Source organism: Chanodichthys erythropterus, chromosome 22 (genome assembly GCF_024489055.1).
Source record: "Chanodichthys erythropterus isolate Z2021 chromosome 22, ASM2448905v1, whole genome shotgun sequence".
NCBI lineage: Eukaryota > Metazoa > Chordata > Actinopteri > Cypriniformes > Xenocyprididae > Chanodichthys > Chanodichthys erythropterus.
The window spans coordinates 13,263,638-13,289,906 of NC_090242.1; the positions used below are offsets into that span (position 1 = coordinate 13,263,638).

Consider the following 26,269-nt stretch of genomic DNA (forward strand, 5'->3'; position numbering starts at 1 on the left):
ATTCAGTGTCCGTCTTCTTGAGGGAACAGAGTTCAGCATCTGGGCCTGGTGGTTCGGTACAATACAACAGTAGTATCCATGTGATGTTTCATCTTCGTGAAGAGTGTGGCGTAAGTGAACTGGAGGCTGGGAATAATTACAGATAACACTTGTATAAGTAAGGCACACTTTTATAAGTAAGGGGCTAGTTGTAATACACGTGGTTTAAATGTTTCCACGCATGAAAACATGACAAAACTCAGTATATTTTAATATTAGTAATACAGTGTATTAATGAAACAAAACCACATAATTATACTACAAAAGTGTCGCAAAATAAACAATAGTAATGGTTTATGATCTATTCATCAAGTGTATCCGTAGTAGTTTATTTGCAGCATCGCATCATCTTTGCAGCATAAGATTTAAGGTGCACAGATATTAGGAAAAAAACCCATTATAAAGATACATTTTCACAATGATTCCAGTCTTGTAATGACAACAAATATGTTTTGGGAAAACATGTGCTTCATAGTAACTTATCTGACTAACTATCCTCTTGACTTATAAAACCACATTTTAGCAGAGGTGTAAAGTATTTGAGTAAATGTAATTAGTTACTGTACGTAAGTATCTTTTTGGCTACTTTGTGGTTTTACTGAGTATCAAAGATATTAGCATCTTTTACTCTCTACTTGACTACAGTTGTGAACAAGTAAATGTACTTTTTACTCCAATACATTTGTGAAGAGTAATGCAAGTACATGTTACATTTTGCATGGCACCTAACTTTTTCTGCAGCAGTTTGTTTCTGCTATAAAGAAGCGTTATTGCCATCTAAGGGCATTGAAGGTTCTATCTTGTGCGTTTTGCCTTTACTCACCCAAACTTGTCAACAAGGCTACTTTACATGAATGCGAGCGCATTAGCAAGTAGTTTCTGAATAGCAGATGCTTGATTTATGAGATGAGGTCATGGCTGCAGCCAATGATGGGTGAAACCAGCACGTCCAGTACAAGTAGACTTTGACTATTTAATTTTACTTAACATTATTTTATTTATCTGCAATATTGACAAAACCTTTTTTGATGGATATTGGTTTTCGTGGCCTTTTTGTGCACTTGAGCTTAACTGAGACTTGAGAGTTTGTAGATATTTGGCTGTTGTATCGACCTTGATTTATTGCAATAATGAGGTGTTCAGTTTTATTTTGATTTTAGGAAATAAACAACAAATCAACTGTTTCTTATTTTCACCAGCATGACTCTCAGGTGTCAAGCACTAGTGCATATTTGAGCCTACGAGTACTGTTAAAATCAGATACTTTAAAATCAGATACTTTAAGACTTGTACTCAAGTTGTGTTGGAATTTGTTACTTGTAACTTGTAATAGAGTCATTTTCTATATAAGGTAACTGTACTTTTACCCAAGTATGGTTTTCAGGTACTCTTTACAACTCTGCATATTAGCATATCAATAACTTGTTTTATGCTGACAAAATATAACCTAATCTACCATTAATCTTGAGAGAATTATTTGTGATGTTTTGAAAATCCCAGTTATAATGAGTTATTCATATTTTTTAATTATTATTATTATTTCTTTTTTTTACATGAGCCAAATCAGTTCATTTACATGTTACCACATTAAGCACTTTTTTTCAGTATACATTTTTGGTTTAGTAAAATAAAATCTAATCATTTGATTTTAAGTGAAAAACATGATTTAATTTTACTGAATCAACTTGAGTTTACACCAACCAACAGAATTTTCATGGGTTAAATCAAGACCGTTGGTGCCAAAAGGTGGGACGTAAAAGAGTTGTGAGGACACTGGATGTGTCAGATCCGTGTCATGTGCATCAGCTCTTAAAGTGACAGCAGGCTAATACAGCTGTGGCTGTCTGTCATTGATGTTAAACAAAGACAAAGAGAAAATCACTCACTGCTTTTGACTAAATCACTTTTATAGCTTTAAAAAGGATTAATCTGCATTTAATTTATAATCTATGCAGTGAAGTCTGTGCAGAGTTTAGATACAGAAATTAAAAGTTGTTGATAAGTAAAAAATAATAAGGATTAGTTACACAACTTTTGAGGAACAGAGGCAGGATAGCTTTTTAGCATTGAACAGATAAAGAACAGGCTGAACAAAACCAGCCAGCAAAAAACAAAGCACACAAATGCACCAAAGTGCACGAATATCCTGTTTCGTCACAATTGTAAAGAGTCCTGTGATAATATATGGAACATATATGATGACCATGTTGACAGTAGTTATTAGAATGACATAAAAAGCTCTTCTCTTCATGTGGTTTTCCTCTTTTCTCTCTTTCCCTCTCTCTCCTGGTCCTGACTGCTTCAGAGCTCTGAGAACAGCCACAAGACAAAACAACTGGATGGAGAGGAAGAAGATGAACTGCAGTGAGTAGAACCACGTTTGTTCAATACTATTCGGCAAGAGGAACATAGAGAAAAAACAGAAGCCGAGAGTGATTATCCAGGCCGCAGTGCAGCAGATCACTCTATATCTGAGAGGTTTGAACTTCAGAAAGGTTACAGGATGAACCACTGCCAGGTAACTCTCAACACACATCAGACACTGAAACATAGGACGACAGGTGATGCATAGTCCTAATAAAAAACAAATTAATTTTGTGAGACCTGAAATCCAAAAAGACAGTAGAAAAATCAAACTGCTCATACAGATACCAATCTCACAAACAGACAGATTGAGTTTGAAGAGCACTGATGCAACTCCACTTCCTGTGATGATGAGCCATAAAACATAGAAGTGTGTAGGAAGACCAAGCAGGAAACTGAAGCTGTGTGCATACATTTCCAGAATGTCAAATGGCCCAAAGGAATAAGTTGTGGTGAAGTTCACTGTAGAGTTGTTCATTTCCTAAAATTAATAAGTAGTAGTAATAAGTATTAATAAGTAGTTCATAATTTAAATCAATATCTTTCCAATATTAAATTACTTTCATGTCCAGGGAAATTTAAGTGACATTATTATTATTAAACAAATGCCGTAGTTTAAACTAATTCTTTCAGGCCTGGTTTCACAGACAGGGCTTAGATTAAGCCAGGATTAGCCCTTAGTTCAATTATGACATTTAAGTAGCTTTTATAAACATACCTTAGAGAGAAAAAAAAAAAAAAAAAAAAAAAAAAAACAATACTAGTGTGCATCTTGAGACAAAACAATGGCACTGACATATTTTAAGATATGCAGTAAAAACAGCTTGACCATGCATTTTAGTCTGGGACAAGACATAAGCCTTGCCTTTGAAACCAGGGGTATATTACCCAAAAGATTATCTTCAAAATGGTATGATTCTATTCTTCATTATAAAACAAATATAGTGATTTTCTTAGCCTTAAGTCATAAACAAAACATTTTCTATTATATTTCTACAGTGAAAAATACACTTCAGCACCATTTTACTCATTCAGCTAATTTACCTAATTAACCCGTAACACTTAAACTACATCTGATAATCACACTCATGTTTTTGCATATTTAAAAGAAAAGCAAACAAATCAATCTAAAAGGAAAGTTTGTCACCTGAAGAGTGAATGTCCAGTCTCTCTGATGTAAATGATACTCTGTGCTGTTTTTCTAGTCTCACTTTACAGCGGTCACAAGAATATATGTGCATAGATTCATATGTAACATGTCACATAAAACAAAACATATGCAAACAAATGCACAAGATTCAAAATGATCGATGGCCTACTGTTCAAATGACTTAGAACATTTAAATTGAAGGGAGAAATTGCACCTTTTTTTTCTTTTCTGCAGACAGTTTAATTACAGAAATCGCACTATACAGCACATAACATTAAAAGAGCCTCAGGTATTGCGCGTCTCAGCTAAGGTCTGTGTTTTTAGTGAGTGTTTCACATTGGATGATAGTCTTATGAACAAACAAATGTAAAGTGGTACTAGACCCTGTGAAGTATTTGGTAACACTTTATTTTGATTTATTTAGACCGCATGTCAACTACCAGTCATTTGAATATTAGTAGACTGTCTGCTTAATATCTGCTAACACTTTTATTATGATGGTCCCCATCAGACATTCTACTGACTATGAGTAACTTTGCATGTACATATCAAACTGTCATGTTTTAGGTCCTGTTTTATGGACTTTTAATTTCTTTTTCAATAAACTTCCTGTTTGTTGTCACTGACTTGGTAACTGATTTGGTTTCCCTTGTTATTGATTCCTTTCACCTGTTTCCTATCTAGTTTTCTTGTTAGCACAGTATATTTAAGCCCTTAGGGGCCATTTACAAGACTCCATTTTCAACAAAAAATGGAAAACTTTTTATGTGTTTTGGCCATTCATTTAAAATTTTGGTGGCCTAAAAACACAAACTTTTTAAAACGGGTTTGAAAGTGCAAGTTTTTGAAAATGATACCTTTATCATCTCTGTGTAAATGGAGTCATTAGTAGAAAATGCATAAATGAGAGCTGCAGTATACTAACATGGGATCATGAGCTCAAAAAAAAAAAAGACTGGAAAGACATATTCTTTACATATTCTATACTGTTATGAAAACTATGGATGTCTAAAATAAATAAAGATTATTTACTTAATTTTGTAATAAATACATGTCTCATCAGGATCAGAGGCAGGGGAGTTTTCCAGTCCAGTGCAGATAAAAAACAGGCTGAACAAAACCAGCCAGTAAATAAACCAAACCAGTGAACCAAAGTGCCTGATTATCCTGTTGTGTCAGAAGGATAGTGAATCCTAAAACTGCATTTGGGACATATGCGATAACTGTGTTTACAGTAGTTATTAGAATGAGATAAAATGCTCTTCTCTTCATGTGGTTTTCCTCCTCTCTCTCCTGGTCCTGACTGCTTTAGAGCTCTGAGAACAGCCACAAGGAAAAACAACTGAATAAAGAGGAAGAGTGGAAACTGTACAGTGATGAACCATGAAATTGCTTGTACTTTATCATTTAGTGGGGCTAAAATAAACATGGAGAGCAAGTGTGATTATCCAGGTCACAGTGCAGCAGATCACTCTATATCTGAGCGGTTTGAACTTCAGAAAGGTTACAGGATGAACCACTGCCAGGTAACGCTCAAAACACATCAAACACTTAAACAGAGGACGACCAGTGGTGGAAAGTCCAAGTAGAAACAGTTTCACTATACTTAGACTTGAAAACCAAACTAACACAGATCAAACTATCCAAACAGATACCTATCTCACATACAGAGAGATTGAGGTTGAAGAACTCTAATGCAACTCCACTTCCTGTTTCTGTGATGATGAGCCATATAACGTAGAAGTTTGTAGGAAGACCAAACAGGAAACTGATGCTACCCACAAGAATTGACAGTCCATTTATTGGCTGAGATGTAGATGCTTCAGATATAGTGAAGTTCACTGCAGAGTTATTCATTTCCTCCATGTCTTCTCAATTTAAAATTAATAATTAGATATAACAGTGACCTACTGGAAGAGAGAAATGTAAAAGTTTCATGTAATGAAGACTGCCCTGAAGAAGCCATAATAAACAGACTCAATATGCAAATAATCACCAAAACAACCCAGTCTCCAATTGTACAAAGCTCACAATTTAAATCCACATTACCAGAGCCCTCAAATATTGCATTACCTTAACGCCAAGGTCATTTTAATTCACATAAAAAATAAAAATAAATAAAAAATGAAAAGGAGAGTTTATCACCTGAAGAGTGAATATCCCGTGTCTCTGGGAGTAAATGATACTCTGTGCTGTTTGTGTAGTCTCACTTTACAGAAGTATGATGCATCTGCACAGCTTCATTTGTAACTTGTCACATAAAACAAAACATGTGCAAATTAGGTTTAACATGACTGATGGTATTCTATAGTCTCTTATAGACCTAATGTAGCCCCGCCCCTTTTCAGCTCTGTGCTCGTTGTGTTCTGTCTTCTTGTTTGCATTTCCACAACATGAAGCGAATATCTTATGGATTTATGAATGAACTGCTCGTTTTAAAGTTATAATAATAATAAATAAAGGGCATAAAGTCATTGCATTGTTGGTGCACATTTTATACATTGTATATGGTCAGATTTTATGGAGTGCTCATCCTGCCCAATTCTCTACAGGAAGTCAACATTGGCTTGATGTCATCCTCCAACATTGGACAGACATTGAATTTTGGTTACTTAAAGGGCTAGTTCACCCCAAAATGAAAATTACGTCATTAAAGGTGCCATCGAATTGAAAATTGAATTTACGTCGGCATAGTTGAATAACAAGAGTTCAGTACATGGAAATGACATACAGTGAGTCTCAAACTCCATTGTTTCCTCCTTCTTATATAAATCTCATTTGTTTAAAAGACCTCTGGAGAACAGGCGAATCTCAACATAACACCAACTGTTACGTAACAGTCGGGATCATTAGTATGTATGTACAATATTTGCATATGCCAGCCCATGATCGAGGCATTACACAAGGGCAGGACATCTGGATGTGCCAGAGCTGAATCATCAGACTAGGTAAGCAAGCAAGAACAATAGCGAAAAATAGCAGATGGAGCGATAATAACTGACATGATCCATGATATCATGATATTTTTAGTGATATTTGTAAATTGTCTTTCTAAATTTCGTTAGCATGTTGCTAATGTACTGTTAAATGTAGTTAAAGTTACCATCGTTTCTTACTGTATTCACAGAGACAAGAGCCATTGCTATTTTCATTTTTAAACACTTGCAGTCTGTATAGTTCATAAACACAACTTCATTCTTTATAAATCTCTCCAACAGTCTGTAATGTTAGGTTTAGCCACGGAGCACTATCAAAGTCATTCTGAATCAAATGTAAACATCCAAATAAACAATGTACTTACGCGATTAGACATGCTGCATGACGAACACTTTGTAAAGATCCATTTTGAGGGTTATATTAGCTGTATTAACTTTGTTTGTGCAGTGATAGAGTCGAAAGCTCGTGATTTAAAGGGGCCGCAGCATGAATCAGCGCATTTCTAATTATGCCTCAAAATAGGCAGTTAAAAAAATTAATTAAAACAAATCTATGGTGTATTTTGAGCTGCAACTTCACAGACACATTCAGGGGACACCTTAGACTTATATTACATGTTGTAAAAAAATGTTCGTTGGCACCTTTAATTATTCACCCTCATGTCATTCCAAACTCGTGAGACATTCTTTCATCTTCCGGACATAAATAAAGATCTTTTTGATGATATCTGATAGCTTTCTGTCCCTCCATTGACAGCCACTGCAACTGCCACTTTCAAGGCCCAGAAAGGTAGTATTATTCACACTGCACAGAAAAACGCCAACAAACAAGTTTTGTCAGATCAGTGTGTTACCCCTGTCGGCATTTGTTGGAGTTGGTCAGGGTTTGTTTCACCCGAGGGAACATGGTTGATCAGTATTTGTTGGTGCAGTGTGAGCATGCAGTTATTTTTCATAAAATTCCAAATACAACAGCCAACTTGTTTGTTGGCATGTATCTGAGCGGTGTGAATAGGCCTTTAAAGTCTTCATAAAAGTAATGTGATTCCAGTGGTTTGAGTGCTTTATTTGTGAAAAATAAATAATAATAATAATAATTATTATTTATTAAAAAAATAACCACTGTATTTACAAAAACAAAAACAAAAAAACAATCTCCAATGCATGTTCAGGTAGCTTTTTGATTTCTTGGCCTTAAATCTAGTCCTGGTCATTGTTTCCTTGCAGTCAAATGTATACACAACTCACCTTGCATCTGTTAATGTAACAGTTAAATCACCCATGAAACCTCTTATAGACTGCTCATTTGTTTATTGAAGCCATTAACAACGTCTCGGTTACAAAGGTAACCCTCGTTCCCTGAAGGAGGGAACGGAGACGTACGTCGGACAGACCGACGAATAGGAATCTCGCCAGAGAGGCCAATCTACTTCGAGTGTAACTAAACGAGCCAATGCACATTGGCATGCAATCATCTGCATCAGCTGCTCACCTCGCAGCGCGGGTATATAATGAGCAGCAGGTGCGTTGCATCTTCAGGTTTTCGCTGAGGAGCCGAACCAAGCAGGCGGCAGCACAGCAGGACAACAACTGTGGCGACGGGACGTACGTCTCCGTTCCCTCCTTCAGGGAACGAGGGTTACCTTTGTAACCGAGACGTTCCCATTCAGTCGGTCACGTTCGACGTACGTCAGACAGACCGACGAATAGGAATCCCTACCAAAGCGCCACAGGAGCTGCCCTCCTCCAGCGCTCTGTTGTAAGCCACCTGAACCCCCTTGCCTGCGGACGGTGGGACAGGGCTAACACACAGAGAGGGTCGATCACTGTTGTTCCAAAACCCATTCAGTGAGACTATTGGATAACGCTGGGAAAGCCTAACCTTCGTTTGAAGGAACGCTACGGAAGCCACATCCTTCCCCGAAGGAGTTATGTGGAGAAGTACATATGGACTAACCCTGTAGGGCTGTGCTACATATGGAAGAACTGGGGTGACTCCAACTCGATAGAGATGGGTTCTCCCAGAGGGAAAGACACGGGCTTCGTTTAAGAGCAGCCGTGGAAAAAGCCATATGGGATCCCCGTAGGGTCACACATATGGAACCCAGCCTAAATCCGGTTCTCAAGGATACAACGGAGTATAGGCCTGGAGCCAGACGCTCTGCCACGTCGGCTGCCGAAGGGTAACCGGAGGACTCAACAGGGTCTGCCCGTAGGGACTCTCTGGAGAATAGAACGCGCATGTAGCGCAGCAAGCCGACACTAAGCCGGGGCCTCTCCGTGCCTCTGACCTGAGGCGAGAACACGGGAGGAGACCGGCTCGACACGAAGGCTATAGTATCTAGCGAACGTGTTAGGTGTCGCCCAGTCCGCAGCTCTACAAATGTCTGTTAGCGAGGCGCCACGAGCCAGCACCCAGGAGGATGCCACACCTCTCGTGGAGTGAGCATGCAACCTGAGCGGGCAGGGCACGCCCTGAGCTTGGTAAGCCAGGGCGATGGCATCCACTATCCAGTGGGCCATCCTCTGCTTGGAGACAGCCTTTCCCTTCTGCTGGCCTCCGTAACAGACAAAGAGCTGGTCTGAGGTCCTGAAGCTTAGAGTTCTGTCTATGTACAGTCGCAAGGCGCGAACTGGACAGAGCAAAGCCAGGGTTGGGTCTGCCTCCTCCGAGGGCAGCGCTTGCAGGCTCACTACCTGGTCCCTGAAGGGAGTGGTAGGAACCTTGGGCACATAGCCAGGCCGGGGTCTTAGTACCACATGGCTATCACCCGGCCCGAACTCTAGGCACGATTCGTCGACCGAAAATGAATGCAGGTCCCCTACCCTCTTGACGGAGGCCAATGCCACCAGCAGCAAAGTCTTCATAGAGAGAATCTTTAAGTCTGCTGACAGCAAAGGCTCAAAGGGAGCAATCTGAAGTGCTCTGAGCACCAGAGTAAGGTCCCAAGAGGGTATGGAGGGGGGACGAGGAGGATTTAACCGTCTCGCCCCCCTAAGGAACCTGACGACCAGGTCGTGCTGACCAACAGATTTGCCATCTATGTGGTCGTGGTAAGCGGAGATAGCAGCAGAATGGACTTTGAGGGTGGAGGGGGACAGCCTACGCTCCAACCCTTGCTGCAAGAAGGAAAGCACGACACCGATCGAGCATCTTCGGGGGTCTTCCCGGCGAGAAGAGCACCACTCGACGAACAGGTTCCACTTCGAGGCGTAAGCACGTCTCGTAGACAGTGCGCGAGCCGAAGTGATGGTGTTAAGTACCTCGGGGGGTAAGTCACCTAGAACCTCCGTGTCCCGTCCAGGGACCAGACATGGAGTTTCCAGAGGTCTGGACGTGGGTGCCAAAGAGTGCCCCGTCTCTGAGAAAGAAGGTCCTTCCTCAGAGGAATGGGCCAGGGAGGGGCTGTCGCGAGGAGTGAGAGTTCTGGGAACCAGGTCCGGTTGGGCCAGTAAGGCGCAATCAGCAAGACCTGCTCCTCGTCCTCTCTGACTTTGCACAGAGTCTGTGCAAGTAGGCTCACTGGGGGAAACGCATATTTGCGCAGGCCCCGGGGCCAGCTGTGTGCCAGTGCGTCTGTCCCGAGTGTTCCCCCGGTCAGAGAGTAAAACAACTGGCAGTGGGAGGTTTCTGGTGAGGCAAACAGGTCTACCTGAGCCTCTCCGAACTCTCTCCAGATCAGCTGAACCACCTGGGGTTGGAGTCGCCATTCTCCTGGCAGCGCAGCTCGTGATAGCTCGTCGGCCACACGGTTGAGCACACCGGGGACATGAATGGCGCGAAGCGACCTCAGAAACTTCCGACTCCACAGGAGGAGATGGCGGGCGAGTTGCGACATGCGACGGGAGCGTAGACCACCTTGATGGTTGATGTACGCAACGGTCGCAGTGTTGTCCGTACGGACCAGTACATGCTTGCCCCGTAGCAGGCCTTTAAGGCGGCTCAGAGCAAGGCGTACTGCCAGCAACTCGAGGCAGTTGATGTGCCAATGCAGATGGGGTCCCGTCCAAACCCCTGACACTGCATGCCCGTTGTACGTGGCACCCCAGCCGGTGGCAGAAGCATCTGTGAACACCACAGCATGCCGGGACACCTGTTCTAGGGGTACTCCTGCCCCAAGAAACAAGGGGTCCGACCATGGACTGAAGGTTCGGCGGCACTCCTGAGTGATTGGCACCCGGAACGTGCCGTGCTGCCACGCCCATCTCGGGACTCGGCCATGAAGCCAGTGTTGAAGCTTTCTCATATGAAGCAGACCGAGCGGTGTTACAGCCGCAGCAGCCGCCATATGCCCCAGGAGCCTCTGAAAGAACTTCAGTGGGACCGCTGTCCTGCCGTTGAACGTATTCAGGCAGTTCAACACTGACCGAGCACGCTCCTCTGTGAGGCGACGAATCCAACTCCATACCGAGAAAAGAGATCCTCTGCACCGGGGCGAGTTTGCTCTTTTCCCAGTTGACCTGAAGCCCCAACTGGCTGAGGTGTCTGAGCACCAAATCCCTGTGTTCGCACCACTGATCCCGGGACTGTGCTAAAATGAGCCAGTCGTCGAGATAGTTGAGAATGCGAACACCCTGTTCTCTCATAGGAACAAGGGCTCCCTCCACGACTTTCGTGAAGACGCGGGGAGACAGGGCCAGCCCGAAGGGTAGGACTCTGTACTGATATGCCCGACCTTCGAACGCGAACCGCAGGAAAGGCCTGTGTCGCGGAAGGATCGACACATGAAAGTACGCGTCCTTCAGGTCGATCGCTATCCCGGAGACGGACGCATTCGAAAATGCGTTTCTGCGTGAGCATCTTGAACGGTAGCTTGTGAAGGCTCCGATTCAAGACGCGCAGATCCAGGATCGGTCGTAACCCGCCGCTTTTCTTGGGTACAATGAAGTAGGGACTGTAGAACCCTGACCTCATATCGGCTGGAGGGACCGGCTCTATCGCATCCTTCGCCAGTAGGACTGCGATCTCCGCACGCAAGACAGGGGCATCGACATCTTTCACTACAGTGAAGTGGACACCCCTGAACCTGGGGGGACGCCGGGCGAACTGAATCGCATAGCCGAGCCTGATGGTCCGAATGAGCCAGCGGGACGGACTGGTGAGCGCTAACCAGGCCCCCAGAGACCGTACCAGCGGGACCAGAGGAACCACATGCGCACCCGCAGCGGGGCAGCGAGGTGGAATGCAGGGACGCGGCCCGGAGGGCTCTCTCTGCGAGGCGGCCCGACGCGGCGTCACAGTGTGCTGTGCAACACTTACCTGCTTCCACGGGTGGACAGAGGGAGCAGTCGAGGCTTTGACTGCCTGCTGCTCGCTGCTGTCCGCTGGCGAGAGAAGAGGGGGATGAAAGTGGTGAGGTTCTTGCCCTCGGACCCGGAGATAGAGGAAACTGCTCTTTTATTGAGAATTTGGGTACCGCTGGCTGTTGGGCCAGCGGCGGAACAAAAACAGAAGGAAACAAAAGATTCTCCACCCAGCCCTCCTCCGGGGGAAGGAGCGGTGCGGTCACCACCTCCTGTAGAGCAGTCCTCTCCATCTCCGGGTCGCCCGTCCTAGGGCCGCTTGGACTAGCCCCTCGGTATCCCTCATGTCCGCGAGACACAGCCAGAGATGGCGCTCCTGGACCACAAGTGTGGACATCGCACGACCCACTGACCGCGCCGTAACCTTCGTCGCACGAAGCGCGAGGTCCGTCGCGGCACGAAGTTCCTGAAGAACATGTGGGTCATGACCACCCTCGTGCAGATCCCTCAGTGCCTTGGCCTGATGGACCTGCAACAACGCCATAGCGTGTAAGGCAGAGGCAGCTTCCCCACAGGCCTGGTAAGCCTTACCGGTAAGATCCAACGAGTGCTTACAGGCCCGGGAAGGGAGAGACGGCTCCCCCCGCCAGGTGGAGTTAGGGCACAGTTGCATAGCAACGGCCCGTTCCACAGGGGGTATGTGCGTATAACCCTTCGCTGCCCCGCCGTCAAGGGTGGTGAGGGAGGAGGACCCACCGACGCGGTTTTGGGCAGTAAAAGGTGCCGTCCACGTGCCAGTGAGCTCTTCATGCACCTCCGGGAAGAAAGGCACTGGGGTGGGGGGCTGAGAACCAGCCCTTGCCACCCCGAGATACCAATCGTCCAACCTCGAGGGTTCGGGACACGGTGGAGGATTCCACACGAGCCCGACCCTGTTGGCGGCCCGGGAAAGCATAGCCATCATTTCCGGGTCTGAATCGGGCACAGTTGTCACTCCCGAGGGAGGCAGCTGCGCCGAATCGTCATCCGCGGAAGTATCAGGCTCACCCTCCGATGCAGCGATCGACATCCGGTCGTCCTGGGGAGCTCCGAAGGATACGGATGGTACACACCTCTGGGGTGGTCCACCGCGCTCCCCCGGCAGCTCTACTGGCTGCGGAGTGCAGGAGGGATGAGGGTTCCTAGGGGGTCGGTTCCCCGAAGGAAGCGCGCTCACCGTGATCCGCAGGTCACCAGTTCCGCTGCCCGAAGCAACCCTCTGAGTAAGGTTGGAACGAGGCAACAGCACCGGGACTCCGCCCCTTTGCAGGAACTGGAGTCTAGACCGCAACTCCACAATGGTCATCTTCCCACAATGGGTACATGACTCGTCCACAAACGCCGCCTCAGCGTGCCTAAGCCCAAGCACGCGATACAGCGTTGGTGACCATCCCGAGGCGCCAGGTAACAACCGCATCCAGCAGCACACAAGTAGAACGACATCTTTAAAAAGACGCGAACTACTTGTGTAAGCTCTTTCAAGGACTGACTCTTTTAGGTGCTGAAGCACGCAGGGGAATAGCCGCTGCAGCACAGACAGGGAATGTGCAGCCTGTCGTGTGCACTCTCTTTGCAGACGCTGCTCTTACCAGCTGTGAGAACAGCTTTTTAGCGCTCTTAAAGCGCACCGTCACCAGCCGTGAAAACGGCCTTCACGCTGATACACAGCTTAATTTGCTCAAATAAAAAAGGCAAAACACAAAGCAAAGAAGAAAAAATCGGCCCCGCTGCTGTGCTGTTCCTCCTGCACCGGACGAGAAGAGCAGTCAGAGAGAGAGCTGGCTCGTTGAAGTCCGTTCTTCAAACACTCGCTCGTAGAAACCACCGTGTTTGCTCAGTAGTTCGGCTCCAAAGCGAAAAGCTGAAGATGCAACGCACCTGCTGCTCATTATATACCCGCGCTGCGAGGTGAGCAGCTGATGCAGATGATTGCATGCCAATGTGCATTGGCTCGTTTAGTTACACTCGAAGTAGATTGGCCTCTCTGGCGAGATTCCTATTCGTCGGTCTGTCCGACGTACGTCGAACGTGACCGACTGAATGGGAACTCACAGTTTTCTCTTCCAGCCATCTTGGGTTGAAAACATTCTTAAGTATAAAACTGTTCTTAACTGCCATTTTCTTCTTATTTTCAACTTAAGAAAAAAGTTAGAATGTTCTTATCCAAAACAAAACATACAAGTAATTAAAATTCTTCAAAATAATGTCTTAAAAATCCCCTAAAAAGGTAAGACATTTAATGAATTTATTTGGTTGTTTCAAATGTTAATCATCACAGCGTAACACTCTACATACAATGCATATTAGTATACATATATGCACTATGAAAGTATTTCAAGTAAGGGAAAGTGTACATTGAGTCACTCACAAATAGACACGTGATCCAAGTCCAACCCTCAATCTGAAAAATGGTGAAACTGGGTGATGCAGGAAGTATTTATTCAAAACAAACAAACCACAAACAAGTGTAACAACCATATCTGATAAACAAACACAGAAAAGATGAAATGTGTATGCAAATGAAGATTTAAATCACAAGTCATTTTTAAGTGGTGGACCTCTCTGAATAAATAAGCAACAGTGTTACCTACACTTACATGTTCTGGGGTCATAAATTCTTATTTAGAGGAAAATGTCAATTCAGAAAAAAGGGGGGGAAAAAGTTTGTCTAGTTAATTAAGAATTAGTGACAATACATTAGCAAAATTATGAGGAACAGGTCTGTCACGGTTCATGAATCCGCTGTCTCATTCTGGTGTCTGTGTGATGGTGTGGGTGTGTCACCTGATTGTTTTGTGTGGGCGTCGCCGCTGATTGTTGATCAGCGGCAGCTGTGAGCAATTACCATCTGCCTATTTAACGCCTTGTCTTTCGTCTCTTGTTTGTCAGATCGTTGTACGGTGTCCGCGTGTTGTTTCCTGTGTTGCTTGTTGTGTGTTTCCCTGGACTGGATTTTGATTCATTGCCTCCTGGTTTTCGTGTTCTCGTTGGATTACTCTCTGGACTTCACGCACGGATTACTTCACGGACACTGCTCTTCGGTCATCACTCTTCACGGATCTTCACCGCCCATCGACGTCCCTGTGTTACCACTCTCCTGCTGACTGTTATATGTTCTTTGTGTATGTTGAATCTGACTACCTTCGGTGTGAAGCTCTATTAAAGAGATTTAACTTGCATCTGCATCCTTCCTTCATTCCGTGACGGAACGATCTGACCAATATGGATGCAGCGAGTTCAGCAGCTTTAACGGAGTTCATCAACCACAGCATCTCCCGCATGGACCAGCAGCAGGAGAGCATCACTTCCACCGGACGCGCTGTCCAAGCGCTGGTAACACAGGTGTCCGAGCTCTCCCGGGAACTTCAACAACTTCGCGCTCCCACTGCGCCACCCACACCGCCTGTTCCCCCCGCGTCGCTGGAGCGACGCGATCTACCGGAGCCCCGCCTGCCTGTGCCCCAGAGTTACGCCGGTGAGCCAGAGTTTTGCAGAGCTTTTCTGAATAAGTGTTCCCTGCATTTTTCTCTGCAGCCTCGTACATTCGAGCATGAGGAATCCAAGGTGGCGTTCGTCCTTACATTGTTGACTGGGAAGGCGGCTTTATGGGGAACGGCGGTGTGGGAGAATAAAGACCCATGTTGTTCCTCGTTCCAGGCACTCTCCGCCGAGATGAAGAGGGTGTTCGACCGTGCGGTGGCAGGAAAGGAGGCCGCTCGACAGCTTACCGAACTCAAGCAGGGCAGCCGCACGGTCGCGGATTATGCCATCCAGTTCCGCACCCTCGCGGCGGAGTGCCGTTGGAACGAGGAGGCGCAGTGGGATGTGTTCCTGCATGGGCTGGCCGGCCGTATTCACCGCGAGATTTACACCCTGGACCTTCCTCAGACTTTCAACGGGCTGGTTGATCTCGCTTTACGGGTGGATTCCCGCCTCCAGAAACTGGAGTTTTTGGAGGTCCCCAGCACCAGACTACAGGGAGCGGAGAGCCGGACGGCCAGCGCTGCTAATACGGTCGGTCCCGCCACAGATCCTGAGCCCATGCAGGTAGGGAGAGCTCGGCTTTCCCGGGAGGAGAGAGAAAGGCGGAGATCCCTGGGCTTATGCCTATACTGTGGAGCATCGGGACATCTTCTCAGGTCTTGTCCAGTAAAAGACCAAGCCCGATAGTAAACTCGAGGCTACTATCGGGCGGGATCTCCGCTGAGAAGTCCTCACCATCACCTCTTCTCCCGGTAAGACTGAGATGGGCGTCTCACAACATCACCTGCAATGCACTCGTTGACTCCGGGGCTGAGGGGAACTTTATGGACACCAGTTACGCACTACAGCATGGACTACCCATCTCTTCACTTACTCACCTGGTTACAGTCAACGCACTCAACGGTCAACGCCTTCCTAACATCTCTCAGATCACGGATTACGTCACCCTCACCACCTCCGGTAACCACAACGAGAGGATTCAGTTCATGCTTTTGGACTCACCGCAAGCACCCGTAGTTCTCGGACACCCCTGGCTCACCAAGCACAATCCTCGGATCGACTGGCAACTCAACACCATCACCGAGTGGAGCACTTTGTGTCACAGGTCTTGTCTTAAGTCTGCTTGTCCCACTGTGTCTGTCTCTGTGTTACAGGAAAAGGCTGCGGATTTGTCTAACGTGCCCGCGGAGTATCTGGACCTGAAGGAAGTGTTCAGTAAGTCCCGTGCAGCTTCTCTCCCTCCGCATCGTCCCTATGACTGTGCCATAGACTTAGTTCCGGGTAAGTCTCCGCCTAAGGGCAAATTATACTCTCTGTCTGTTCCCGAGAGGGAGGCCATGGAGAAATACATTTCTGATTCTCTGGCAGCTAAGTTCATCCGCCCTTCCTCTTCTCCAGCGGGGGCGGGGTTCTTTTTTGTGGGGAAGAAGGACGGATCTCTGCGACCTTGTATTGATTACCGAGGGTTGAACAACATCACGGTAAAGAATACTTACCCTTTGCCGTTGATGTCTTCAGCCTTTGAGAGGTTGCAGGGAGCGTCCGTTTTCACTAAATTGGACTTGAGGAACGCTTATCATTTGGTCCGCATTAGGAAGGGGGATGAATGGAAGACCGCTTTTAACACCCCTAGAGGGCACTTTGAATACTTGGTTATGCCCTTCGGGCTTTCCAACTCGCCCGCGGTCTTCCAGGCACTCGTCAATGACGTGTTGAGAGACATGGTTGATCAGTTCATTTATGTCTACCTGGATGACATATTGATATTTTCGTCGTCTCTCCAGGAACATGTTCAACACGTCAGACGAGTGCTCCAGCGTCTGCTAGAGAATGGGCTTTTTGTCAAGGCGGAGAAATGCGAATTTCATGCACAGTCTGTTTCCTTTCTAGGGTACATCGTCTCGTCCGAGGGAATTCGCATGGATCCTGACAAGGTTAAGGCTGTGGTGGATTGGCCAAGTCCAGATTCCCGTAAGGCCCTACAGCGGTTTCTGGGGTTTGCCAATTTTTACCGGCGTTTTATTCGCAATTTCAGCCAGCTAGCCGCGCCTCTGACCGCCTTGACCTCACCACGAACGACCTTCAGGTGGTCAGATGCAGCTCAGGTTGCATTTGCCAAACTGAAGAGCCGCTTCGTTTCGGCTCCCATTCTTATCGCCCCTGATCCTTCGCGTCAGTTCGTGGTGGAGGTCGATGCGTCAGAGGTGGGGGTAGGAGCAGTTCTTTCCCAGCGGGCGCCCTCGGACGAGAAGATGCATCCCTGCGCGTATTTTTCTCATCGTTTGTCTCCCGCTGAACGCAATTATGACATTGGTAACAGAGAGTTGTTGGCAGTCAAATTAGCGTTGGAAGAGTGGCGTCATTGGTTGGAGGGATCGGGGGTGCCCTTCATCGTTTGGACTGATCACAAGAACCTAGAATATATTTGATCGGCCAAAAGACTCAACTCCAGGCAGGCTCGGTGGGCACTTTTTTTCGGACGTTTTGACTTTGCTCTATCGTACCGCCCGGGCTCCAAAAACATCAAGCCCGATTCTTTATCTCGTATTTTTGATCCATCCGAGCGCCCGTCTACTCCCGAGTGTATTCTTCCTGAGACATTAGTAGTCTCCACTCTTACATGGGAGGTCGAATCGAAGGTCCTGGCGGCCTTAGAAGGGGTAATGCCTCCGCCCGGGTGCCCACCGAACCGTTTGTTTGTGCCGGAGGAGTTAAGGTCCTGCGTCATCAAGTGGGGGCATTGTTCCAACGTGGCTTGTCATCCAGGGGTTAATCGAACCAGATTTTTGTTTAAGCAACGATTCTGGTGGCCTGCTATGGCTCGGGACATCCGCAGTTTTGTTTTGGCTTGCTCGGTTTGTGCCACTGGTAAGACGTCCAACCGCCCTCCAGATGGGTTACTCCAACCGCTGTCTGTCCCTTTGAGACCCTGGTCCCACATCGCTCTAGATTTTGTCACCGCCCTCCCACCCTCCCAGGGGTACACGGTCGTTTTGACCGTAGTGGACCGGTTCTCGAAGGCGACTCATTTCATTCCCTTGACCAAATTGCCCTCTGCCAAGGAGACAGCGGTTACTGTCGTAGACCACATCTTTCGGTTACATGGCCTCCCGGTAGATGTGGTGTCCGACAGGGGTCCCCAGTTTGTGTCCAAATTTTGGCAGGAGTTTTGTAGACTGCTGGGTGCGACGGCTAGTCTTTCCTCTGGGTTCCATCCCCAGACCAATGGACAGACCGAGAGAGCCAACCAAGATTTAGAGCGTATGTTGCGATGTTTGGCGTCCAAGAATCCTTCCTCCTGGAGCCAACAACTCTCTATGATTGAGTACGCACACAATTCGTTACCAGTGTCTTCTACGGGCCTCTCTCCGTTCGAATGCAGTTTAGGTTACCAGCCACCTGTGTTTCCCAGTCTGGAATCCGAAGTCGCGGTCCCCTCTGCTCACGCCTTTGTCCAGAGGTGCCACCGCACTTGGAACAGAGCCCGCGAGACTCTGTTGCAAGTGAGGGCGCGCACCAAGGCTAAGACTGATCGCCACCGGTCAAAGCCTCCCGTATACGTCGTGGGTCAAAAAGTGTGGCTTTCTACCAAGAACATTCCGCTCCGTTCCGTTGCCAATAAGTTAGCTCCCAAATTCATTGGCCCGTTTCCTGTCACTAAGATTATTAGCCCAGTGGCAGTCCGACTCAAATTGCCTCCGGCGTACAGGAGGATTCATCCCGCCTTCCATGTTTCCAAAATTAAGCCTGTTTTTCACTCGCATCTTAATCCGCCTACTCCGGTTCCCCCACCGCCGCGGCTCGTAGACGGGGAACCAACCTATTCGGTTAATCGCATTCTGGACTCGAGGCGGAGGGGACGCGGATTCCAGTACTTGGTGGACTGGGAAGGTTACGGTCCGGAGGAGAGAAGTTGGGTTCCTGCTAGAGACATTCTGGATCACTCCCTTATCGATGATTACAATCGGCAGGTAAGGAGTTCTGGGAACGCCGTGAGGCGTTCCTAGGAGAGGGGGTACTGTCACGGTTCATGAATCCGCTGTCTCATTCTGGTGTCTGTGTGATGGTGTGGGTGTGTCACCTGATTGTTTTGTGTGGGCGTCGCCGCTGATTGTTGATCAGCGGCAGCTGTGAGCAATTACCATCTGCCTATTTAACGCCTTGTCTTTCGTCTCTTGTTTGTCAGATCGTTGTACGGTGTCCGCGTGTTGTTTCCTGTGTTGCTTGTTGTGTGTTTCCCTGGACTGGATTTTGATTCATTGCCTCCTGGTTTTCGTGTTCTCGTTGGATTACTCTCTGGACTTCACGCACGGATTACTTCACGGACACTGCTCTTCGGTCATCACTCTTCACGGATCTTCACCGCCCATCGACGTCCCTGTGTTACCACTCTCCTGCTGACTGTTATATGTTCTTTGTGTATGTTGAATCTGACTACCTTCGGTGTGAAGCTCTATTAAAGAGATTTAACTTGCATCTGCATCCTTCCTTCATTCCGTGACAAGGTCATTTTTCCAGTCCGGCGCAGAAAAAGAACAGGCTGCAAAAATCCATCCAGCAAATTACCAACTGAAGCAATAAACCACAGAGCTGAATTATGTTGGTGTGTTAAAATGAATGCTGAAATTTTATATGGGACGAATATGATAACCACAGCCACAGCAGTTATTAGAATGTGTTTAAATGCTCTTTTTTTTCATTTGGTTTTCCTTCTCTTTCTGTTTTTCTCCTGGTCCTGTCTGTTTCAGAGCTCTGAGAACAGCCACAAGGAAAAATAACTGAACAAAGGGGAAACGTAGGTACTGCACAGTGAACAACCATGCATGTGGACTAGTGTTAAACGAGATTACAATAAACATGCAAAACAAACAGGAGGCAAGAGTGATTATCCAAGCAGCAGTGCAGCAGATCACTCTATATCTGAGAGTTTTGAATTTCAGAAATATTACAGGATGAACCACTGCCAGGTAACGCTCAACACACATCAGACACTGAAACAGAGGACGACCAGTGATGGCTAGTCCTTGCAAAGACTGTGATGTTGTCTTAAAATTTGAAAACCAACATGACAGTACATCAATTAAACATTTCAGGCAGTTGCCAATCCCACAAAGAGAAATATTAAGGTTGAAATATTTAAGTCTGTTGCAATTCCGGTTTCTGTGACAATGAGCCATATGACATAAAAATGTATAGGAAGACCCAAAAGGAAATTGATGCTGCACACATTCAGTGCCAGACTGCTTATTAATCCAATGGAATGAGTTGTTGAGTTTGTAGTAAAGTTCATTGTGGAGTTCATTTCGTCACTATTTTTTTCCAACTTAAGACTGCATGGAAGTAAAATGGTCATTAAGATCCACAAAGTCAGTAATTCTGCACATCATTTAAATTAAGCAGTTGAATTACAATTTTAAATTATTTCAAAATTGAACTGCATTCATTATCATCAAACAACTTATCTTTATAATGATCACATTGATATTTCTGCATACTATTGAATAGAAAAAATGGGTATAGGGAACACATATTCACTATTAACTATGACTTCTCCCTCAATAAACTCATGATTTACTGCTTATTAACAGTTAAGTTATTAGTTAAGTTTAGGTATTGGGTAGGATTAAGAATATAGAATAGGTCTTGCAGAATAAGGCATTAATATATGCTTAATAAGTACTAATAAATAGCCAATATTCTAGTAATATGCATGCTAATAAGAAACTAGTTAAAAGACCCTAAAATAAAGTGTTACCAAAAAATGTCACCTGAAGATTGAATATCCAGTGCCTCTGGACTATGTTTTCATAGTCCTTCTTTAAAGCTGTCACACAAATAAATGGCTTTATATGCAACACCCCACATAAAATGGATATGCAAATTAATAAAAGAAATCATGAGGTTCAAAATTATATGTGGTATTTTATTCAGATGGCTTAAAGATTTGAATAAGAAAAAAAAAAAAAAAAAAAAAAAAAAAATCACTTCTGTGGAAATTTCTCAATAGAAATTGTAAGCTACTAATTTTAATATAAGTTTAAATATTACAAAATAAGATTTGTAGAATAAACATGAATACAACAGAGTACAACAGTAAACACATTTAGCCCACACATAATCAGTATAGCAAAACACGGTATATACACATAAAAAATATGTCTGTTTTGTGTATGTCAATGAGGATAACAGTAGCTACATAATCACAGGAAAGTAAACAATTTATATTTAAAGAAGTAAGTATTTTAATCTAAAGCATTTATTTATTTATTTATTTATTTATTTATTTATTTATTTATTAATGGATGATTCTGCTGGAGGTTCGATGTTTAGCATGCTCCATGTCAAACTTTCTCACTCGTGACAACTAACCTATGACCCTCCCGATAACACTTTGGTATGGGGAACACATATTGACTAACTACGACTTTTGCCTCAATAAACTTATTAAACTGCTTATTAATAATTAGCAAGGTAGTTATTGTAGCGTTTGAGTTTAGGTATGGGGTAGGATTTAGGGATGTAGAATATGGCCATACAGAATAAGGCATTAATGCTTTATAAGTACTAATAAACAGCCAATATGCAAGCTAATAAGCAACTAAAAGTGAGAATTGTTCCCCATACTAAAGTGTTACATCATGTGTCAAAATTGCCGGAGCAACTTTTCTGTAACTCTGGTATGACGAGGCACACACAATTGACATAAGTATGCAATTTCACGAAAAAGCATCCCTCTCTGTCTTTAAAGGGTTAGTTCACCCCATAATGAAAATAATGTCATTTATTACTCACCCTCATGCCGTTTCACACCCATAAGAACTTCATTCATCTTCAGAACACAAATTAAGATATTTTTGTTGAAATCCGATGGCTCTCCTTCAGAGTGTCAGCAGTTCGGAGCGCCAAAGTCACGTGATTTCAGCAGTTTGGTGGTTTGACACGCGATCCGAATCATGATTCGACACACTGATTCATTATGCTCCGAAGCTTCCAGAAACTAAATAAGTCATTATTGAGGTTTTTATTGGCGCACCAAAAATATTCTCGTCAATTTATAATATTAATATTGAACCACTGTGCTCACATGAACTGATTTAAATATATTTTTAGTACATTAATGGATCTTGAGAGAGGAAATGTCATTTCTGGCTATGCAGGCCTCACTAAGCCATCGGATTTCAACAAAAATATCTCAATTTGTGTTGCGAAGATGAACGAAGGTCTTACAGGTGTGGAATGGCATGAGGGTGAGTAATTACTGACATTATTTTCATTTTTGGGTGAACTAACCCTTTAATAAAAACACGTACAACTGGATTACTAAAGTGAATCAGAGTAAGACAAAACCACGCTTTCGATTGGAAGGTGTATTGACTCATTATTTAAATTTTGTTCATTTTGAACTTCAACTTAAGCTTAATTAAGTTCTTTATTCAAAAACCAGCTATAATTGATAAACGCACATAGAAAAGTCATGCTATGCATATATGCAAAAAAAAAAAAAAAAAAAAAAAGTCAATGATTTTATGCATTAGTCTTTTTAAATGTGGTAGAATAAGCAAAACAGTGAATGTCTGACTAACATATTCTGGAATCATAAACCGTTTTAAAATGAGCAAAGTGTCAATAAGCTTAAACAGAAACAAACAAAGATTAGTGTTGTTTCAGAATGAAAGAGAATCCTGAGGTAATAAATGGCACATAGATAATAATCATGCTCACAGTAGTTATTAGTATAAGATAAAACGCTCTTCTCTTGTCTTTTAAAATGCTCTCTCTCCTTCTCTCTCCTGGTCCAGACTGATTCAGAGCTCTGAGAACAGCCACAAGACAAAACAACTGGATGGAGAAGAAGAGTATATACTAAATCAAAAAGAAACATTGATATATCAACCCGATCTCACGGCAATTCGTACGTATTTTACGAGGTGGCTAAATCGTATGAATTCATACGACCTCACTCGTACTAATTCATACGTTTTTTGCTAAATCGTATGTATTTTACGAGTTGACAAATTCGTATGAATTCATACGAATGACCTACCCCAAACCCCGCCCCTAAACCTAACCGTCACTGGACAAATCGTACGAATTCGCACGAGTGAGGTCGTATGAATTTATACGAAATAGCCACCTCGTAGAATAAGTACGAATTGGTCGTGAGATAGCGTTGGATATATATATGAATGTTATTTGAGATTAAACTAAACATGGAGCACAAACAGGATCCAAGAGTGATTATCCAGGCCTCAGTGCAGCAGATCACTCTATATCTGAGAGGTTTGTACTTCAGAAAGGTTACAGGTAACGCTCAACACACATCAGACACTGAAACAGAGGACGACCAGTGCTGGCTAGTCCTAATAACAAATATGTTAATGCCTTGAGATGTGAAAACCAAGTACAACTATCAAGTATATAAAGCAAACAATTCAAACAGATACCAATCTCACAAACAGAGAGATTTAGAGGTTGAAGAACTCTGATGCAACTCCACTTCCTGCTCCTGTGATGATGAGCCATATGATATAGGAGTATGTAGGAAGACCAAAGAGGAAATTGATGCTGCAAAGAAAAATGTCCAGTCTATCCACTAACCGAAAGGACAGAGTTGTGGAGTTCATCAGTGTTTCAGTTGTGGTGAAGTTCACTGTAGAATTATTCATCTTCTCTGTGTTTGTCTTCTCAGTTTGGTAACACAAGAAATGCTCATTAAAAATATGACAGCTGTGATCAACAGGAAGAGAAGTGAAACTGTAATTCAAACTTTGTGAAAAAATAATATGCTCTAACATTTCCAGGTGATTTATTCTAAATTTAATTTGAAATCACTTTCATACACCACTGTGAGTAATTCTGCACTACACAACACCCAAATAACTGAAATGCAATCCAATATTAAAAGACTTAAAAACATTAAATTATTTTTTTCATTAAAAAAAGTATTTTACTTACATAGGTTTCCACTCTGATTAAGTATTTCCCTTAAATTGCTTTTACATTCTTACAAGGGTTTTCACAAAATTTTAAGTACATATAACAAGTAGATCTCAACAATCACCTGAAGAGTGAATGCCCAGTCTCTCTGGGTCTCTATAAATTTGTGCTGTGTTTCATAGTCTGACTTCATATCTGTCAAAATAATGTATGTGCATGAACCAGATATGACAATATTATATGAAAAAGATGGATAGCCTTATAAGTAAACATAGATCAGAAAAGAAAATGCATCTTAGAAAATTTCACGTTGAATGCTTACAACTCAATTACATTAATGCAAAAGGCATTACTTTTATGGGACCATGTTCAAAGTTACACCATTTAACTTTTCACCCTCTAGTGGTTAAAACTGAATGCATTTTGCAGAAGAACATTGTTTTGGTTGTGCCTTAGCTCTGCATGACTGAGTGTGGATGAATCTGGTGACCTGTTATGTAATAAAAACGACATCTCCACGCTGCATCTCTGAAAAGCCGAGCGAATGTTGATTTTTCACCTATAATTTGTCTTGACTTGACATTTATCACCAAGAAACATTCTAACAACATTTATCAAATGAACATTTATTTCAATGCAAATAACTCATCATAATATTAATTACATACAGTTAATTTACATAAACATCACATTCTGATCTTGGTTAAATGTTACATAGCAAATAACACATGCTATTATAACTATCAGAGAGACTGTCATTACATACTCCATATATGTAAGCAAACAACATATGTGGTCTTAAATGTTTTGCAGCTCATCCTCAACCTTACCACAGGCTCTACTCTTCACCACAGTGGTAACCCTACAAAACGTCTCGGTTACATAGGTAACCCTCGTTCCCTGAAGGAGGGAACGGAGACGTACGTTGGACAGGCCGACGAATAGGAATCTCGCTAGAGAGGCCAATCTACTTTGAGTGTAACTAAACGAGCCAATGCACATTGGCATGCAATCATATGCATCAGCTGCTTACCTCGCAGCGCGGGTATATAATGAGCAGCAGGTGCGTTGCATCTTCAGGTTTTCGCTGAGGAGCCGAACCGAGCAGGCGGCAACATCAGCAGGACAACGCCTGTGGCGACGGGACGTACGTCTCCGTTCCCTCCTTCAGGGAACGAGGGTTACCTATGTAACCGAGACGTTCCCATTCAGTCGGTCACGTTCGACGTACGTCGGACAGACCGACGAATAGGAATCCCTACCAAAGCGCCACAGGAGATTCCCCCTTCCAGCGCTCTGATGTGAGCCACCTGAACCCCCTTGTCTAAGGACGGTGGGACCAGGCTCACACAGAGAGGGTCGATCACTGTTGTTCCCAAAACCCACTCAGTGCGACAATTGGATAACGCTGGGAAAGCGTAGCCTTACATGCAATAAGGAACGCTGCGGAAGCCATATCCTTCCCCGAAGGAGTTATATGGATAAGTACATATGGACTAACCTTGTAGGTTGTACAACATATGGAAGAACTGGGGTGACTCCACTCAATGAGAGATGGGTTCTCCCAGAGGGAAAGACACGGGCTTCGTTTAGGAGCAGCCGTGGGAAAAGCCATATGGGATCCCCGTAGGGTCACACATATGGAACCCAGCCTAAATCCGGTTCTCAAGGATACAACGGAGTATAGGCCTGGCGCCAGACGCTCCGCCATGTCGGCTGCCGAAGGGTAACCGGAGGACTCAACAGGGTCTGCCCGTAGGGACTCTCTGGAGAATAGAATGCGCATGTCGCGCAGCAAGCTGACACTAAGCCGGGGCCTCTCCGTGCCTCTGACCTGAGGCGAGAACACGGGAGGAGACCGGCTCGACACGAAGGCTATAGTATCTAGCGAACGTGTTAGGTGTCGCCCAGCCCGCAGCTCTACAAATGTCTGTTAGCGAGGCGCCACGAGCCAGCGCCCAGGAGGATGCCACACCTCTCGTGGAGTGGGCATGCAACCTGAGCGGGCAGGGCACGCCCTGAGCTTGGTAAGCCAGGGCGATGGCATCCACTATCCAGTGGGCCATCCTCTGCTTGG

At 44.5% G+C, this 26,269-nt stretch overlaps 1 protein-coding gene and 1 pseudogene across 1 annotated transcript; both read right to left on the minus strand.

Moving 5' to 3' along the window:
* Positions 1 to 2,062: 2,062 nt before the first annotated feature.
* LOC137012216 (chemokine XC receptor 1-like) lies at positions 2,063 to 2,881 on the minus strand. Its single transcript, XM_067375353.1, has one exon. The coding sequence runs from the start codon at positions 2,879 to 2,881 to the stop codon at positions 2,063 to 2,065; it is 819 nt and encodes a 272-aa protein (XP_067231454.1).
* A 1,737-nt stretch (positions 2,882 to 4,618) lies between these two features.
* Positions 4,619 to 5,410, minus strand: LOC137012217 (hydroxycarboxylic acid receptor 2-like; annotated as a pseudogene).
* Positions 5,411 to 26,269: the final 20,859 nt, after the last annotated feature.

Bases quoted from the DNA above. Each gene is read 5' to 3' on its own strand.
- LOC137012216 (XM_067375353.1), bottom strand. From the start codon at position 2,881: ATGAACAACTCTACAGTGAACTTCACCACAACTTATTCCTTTGGGCCA.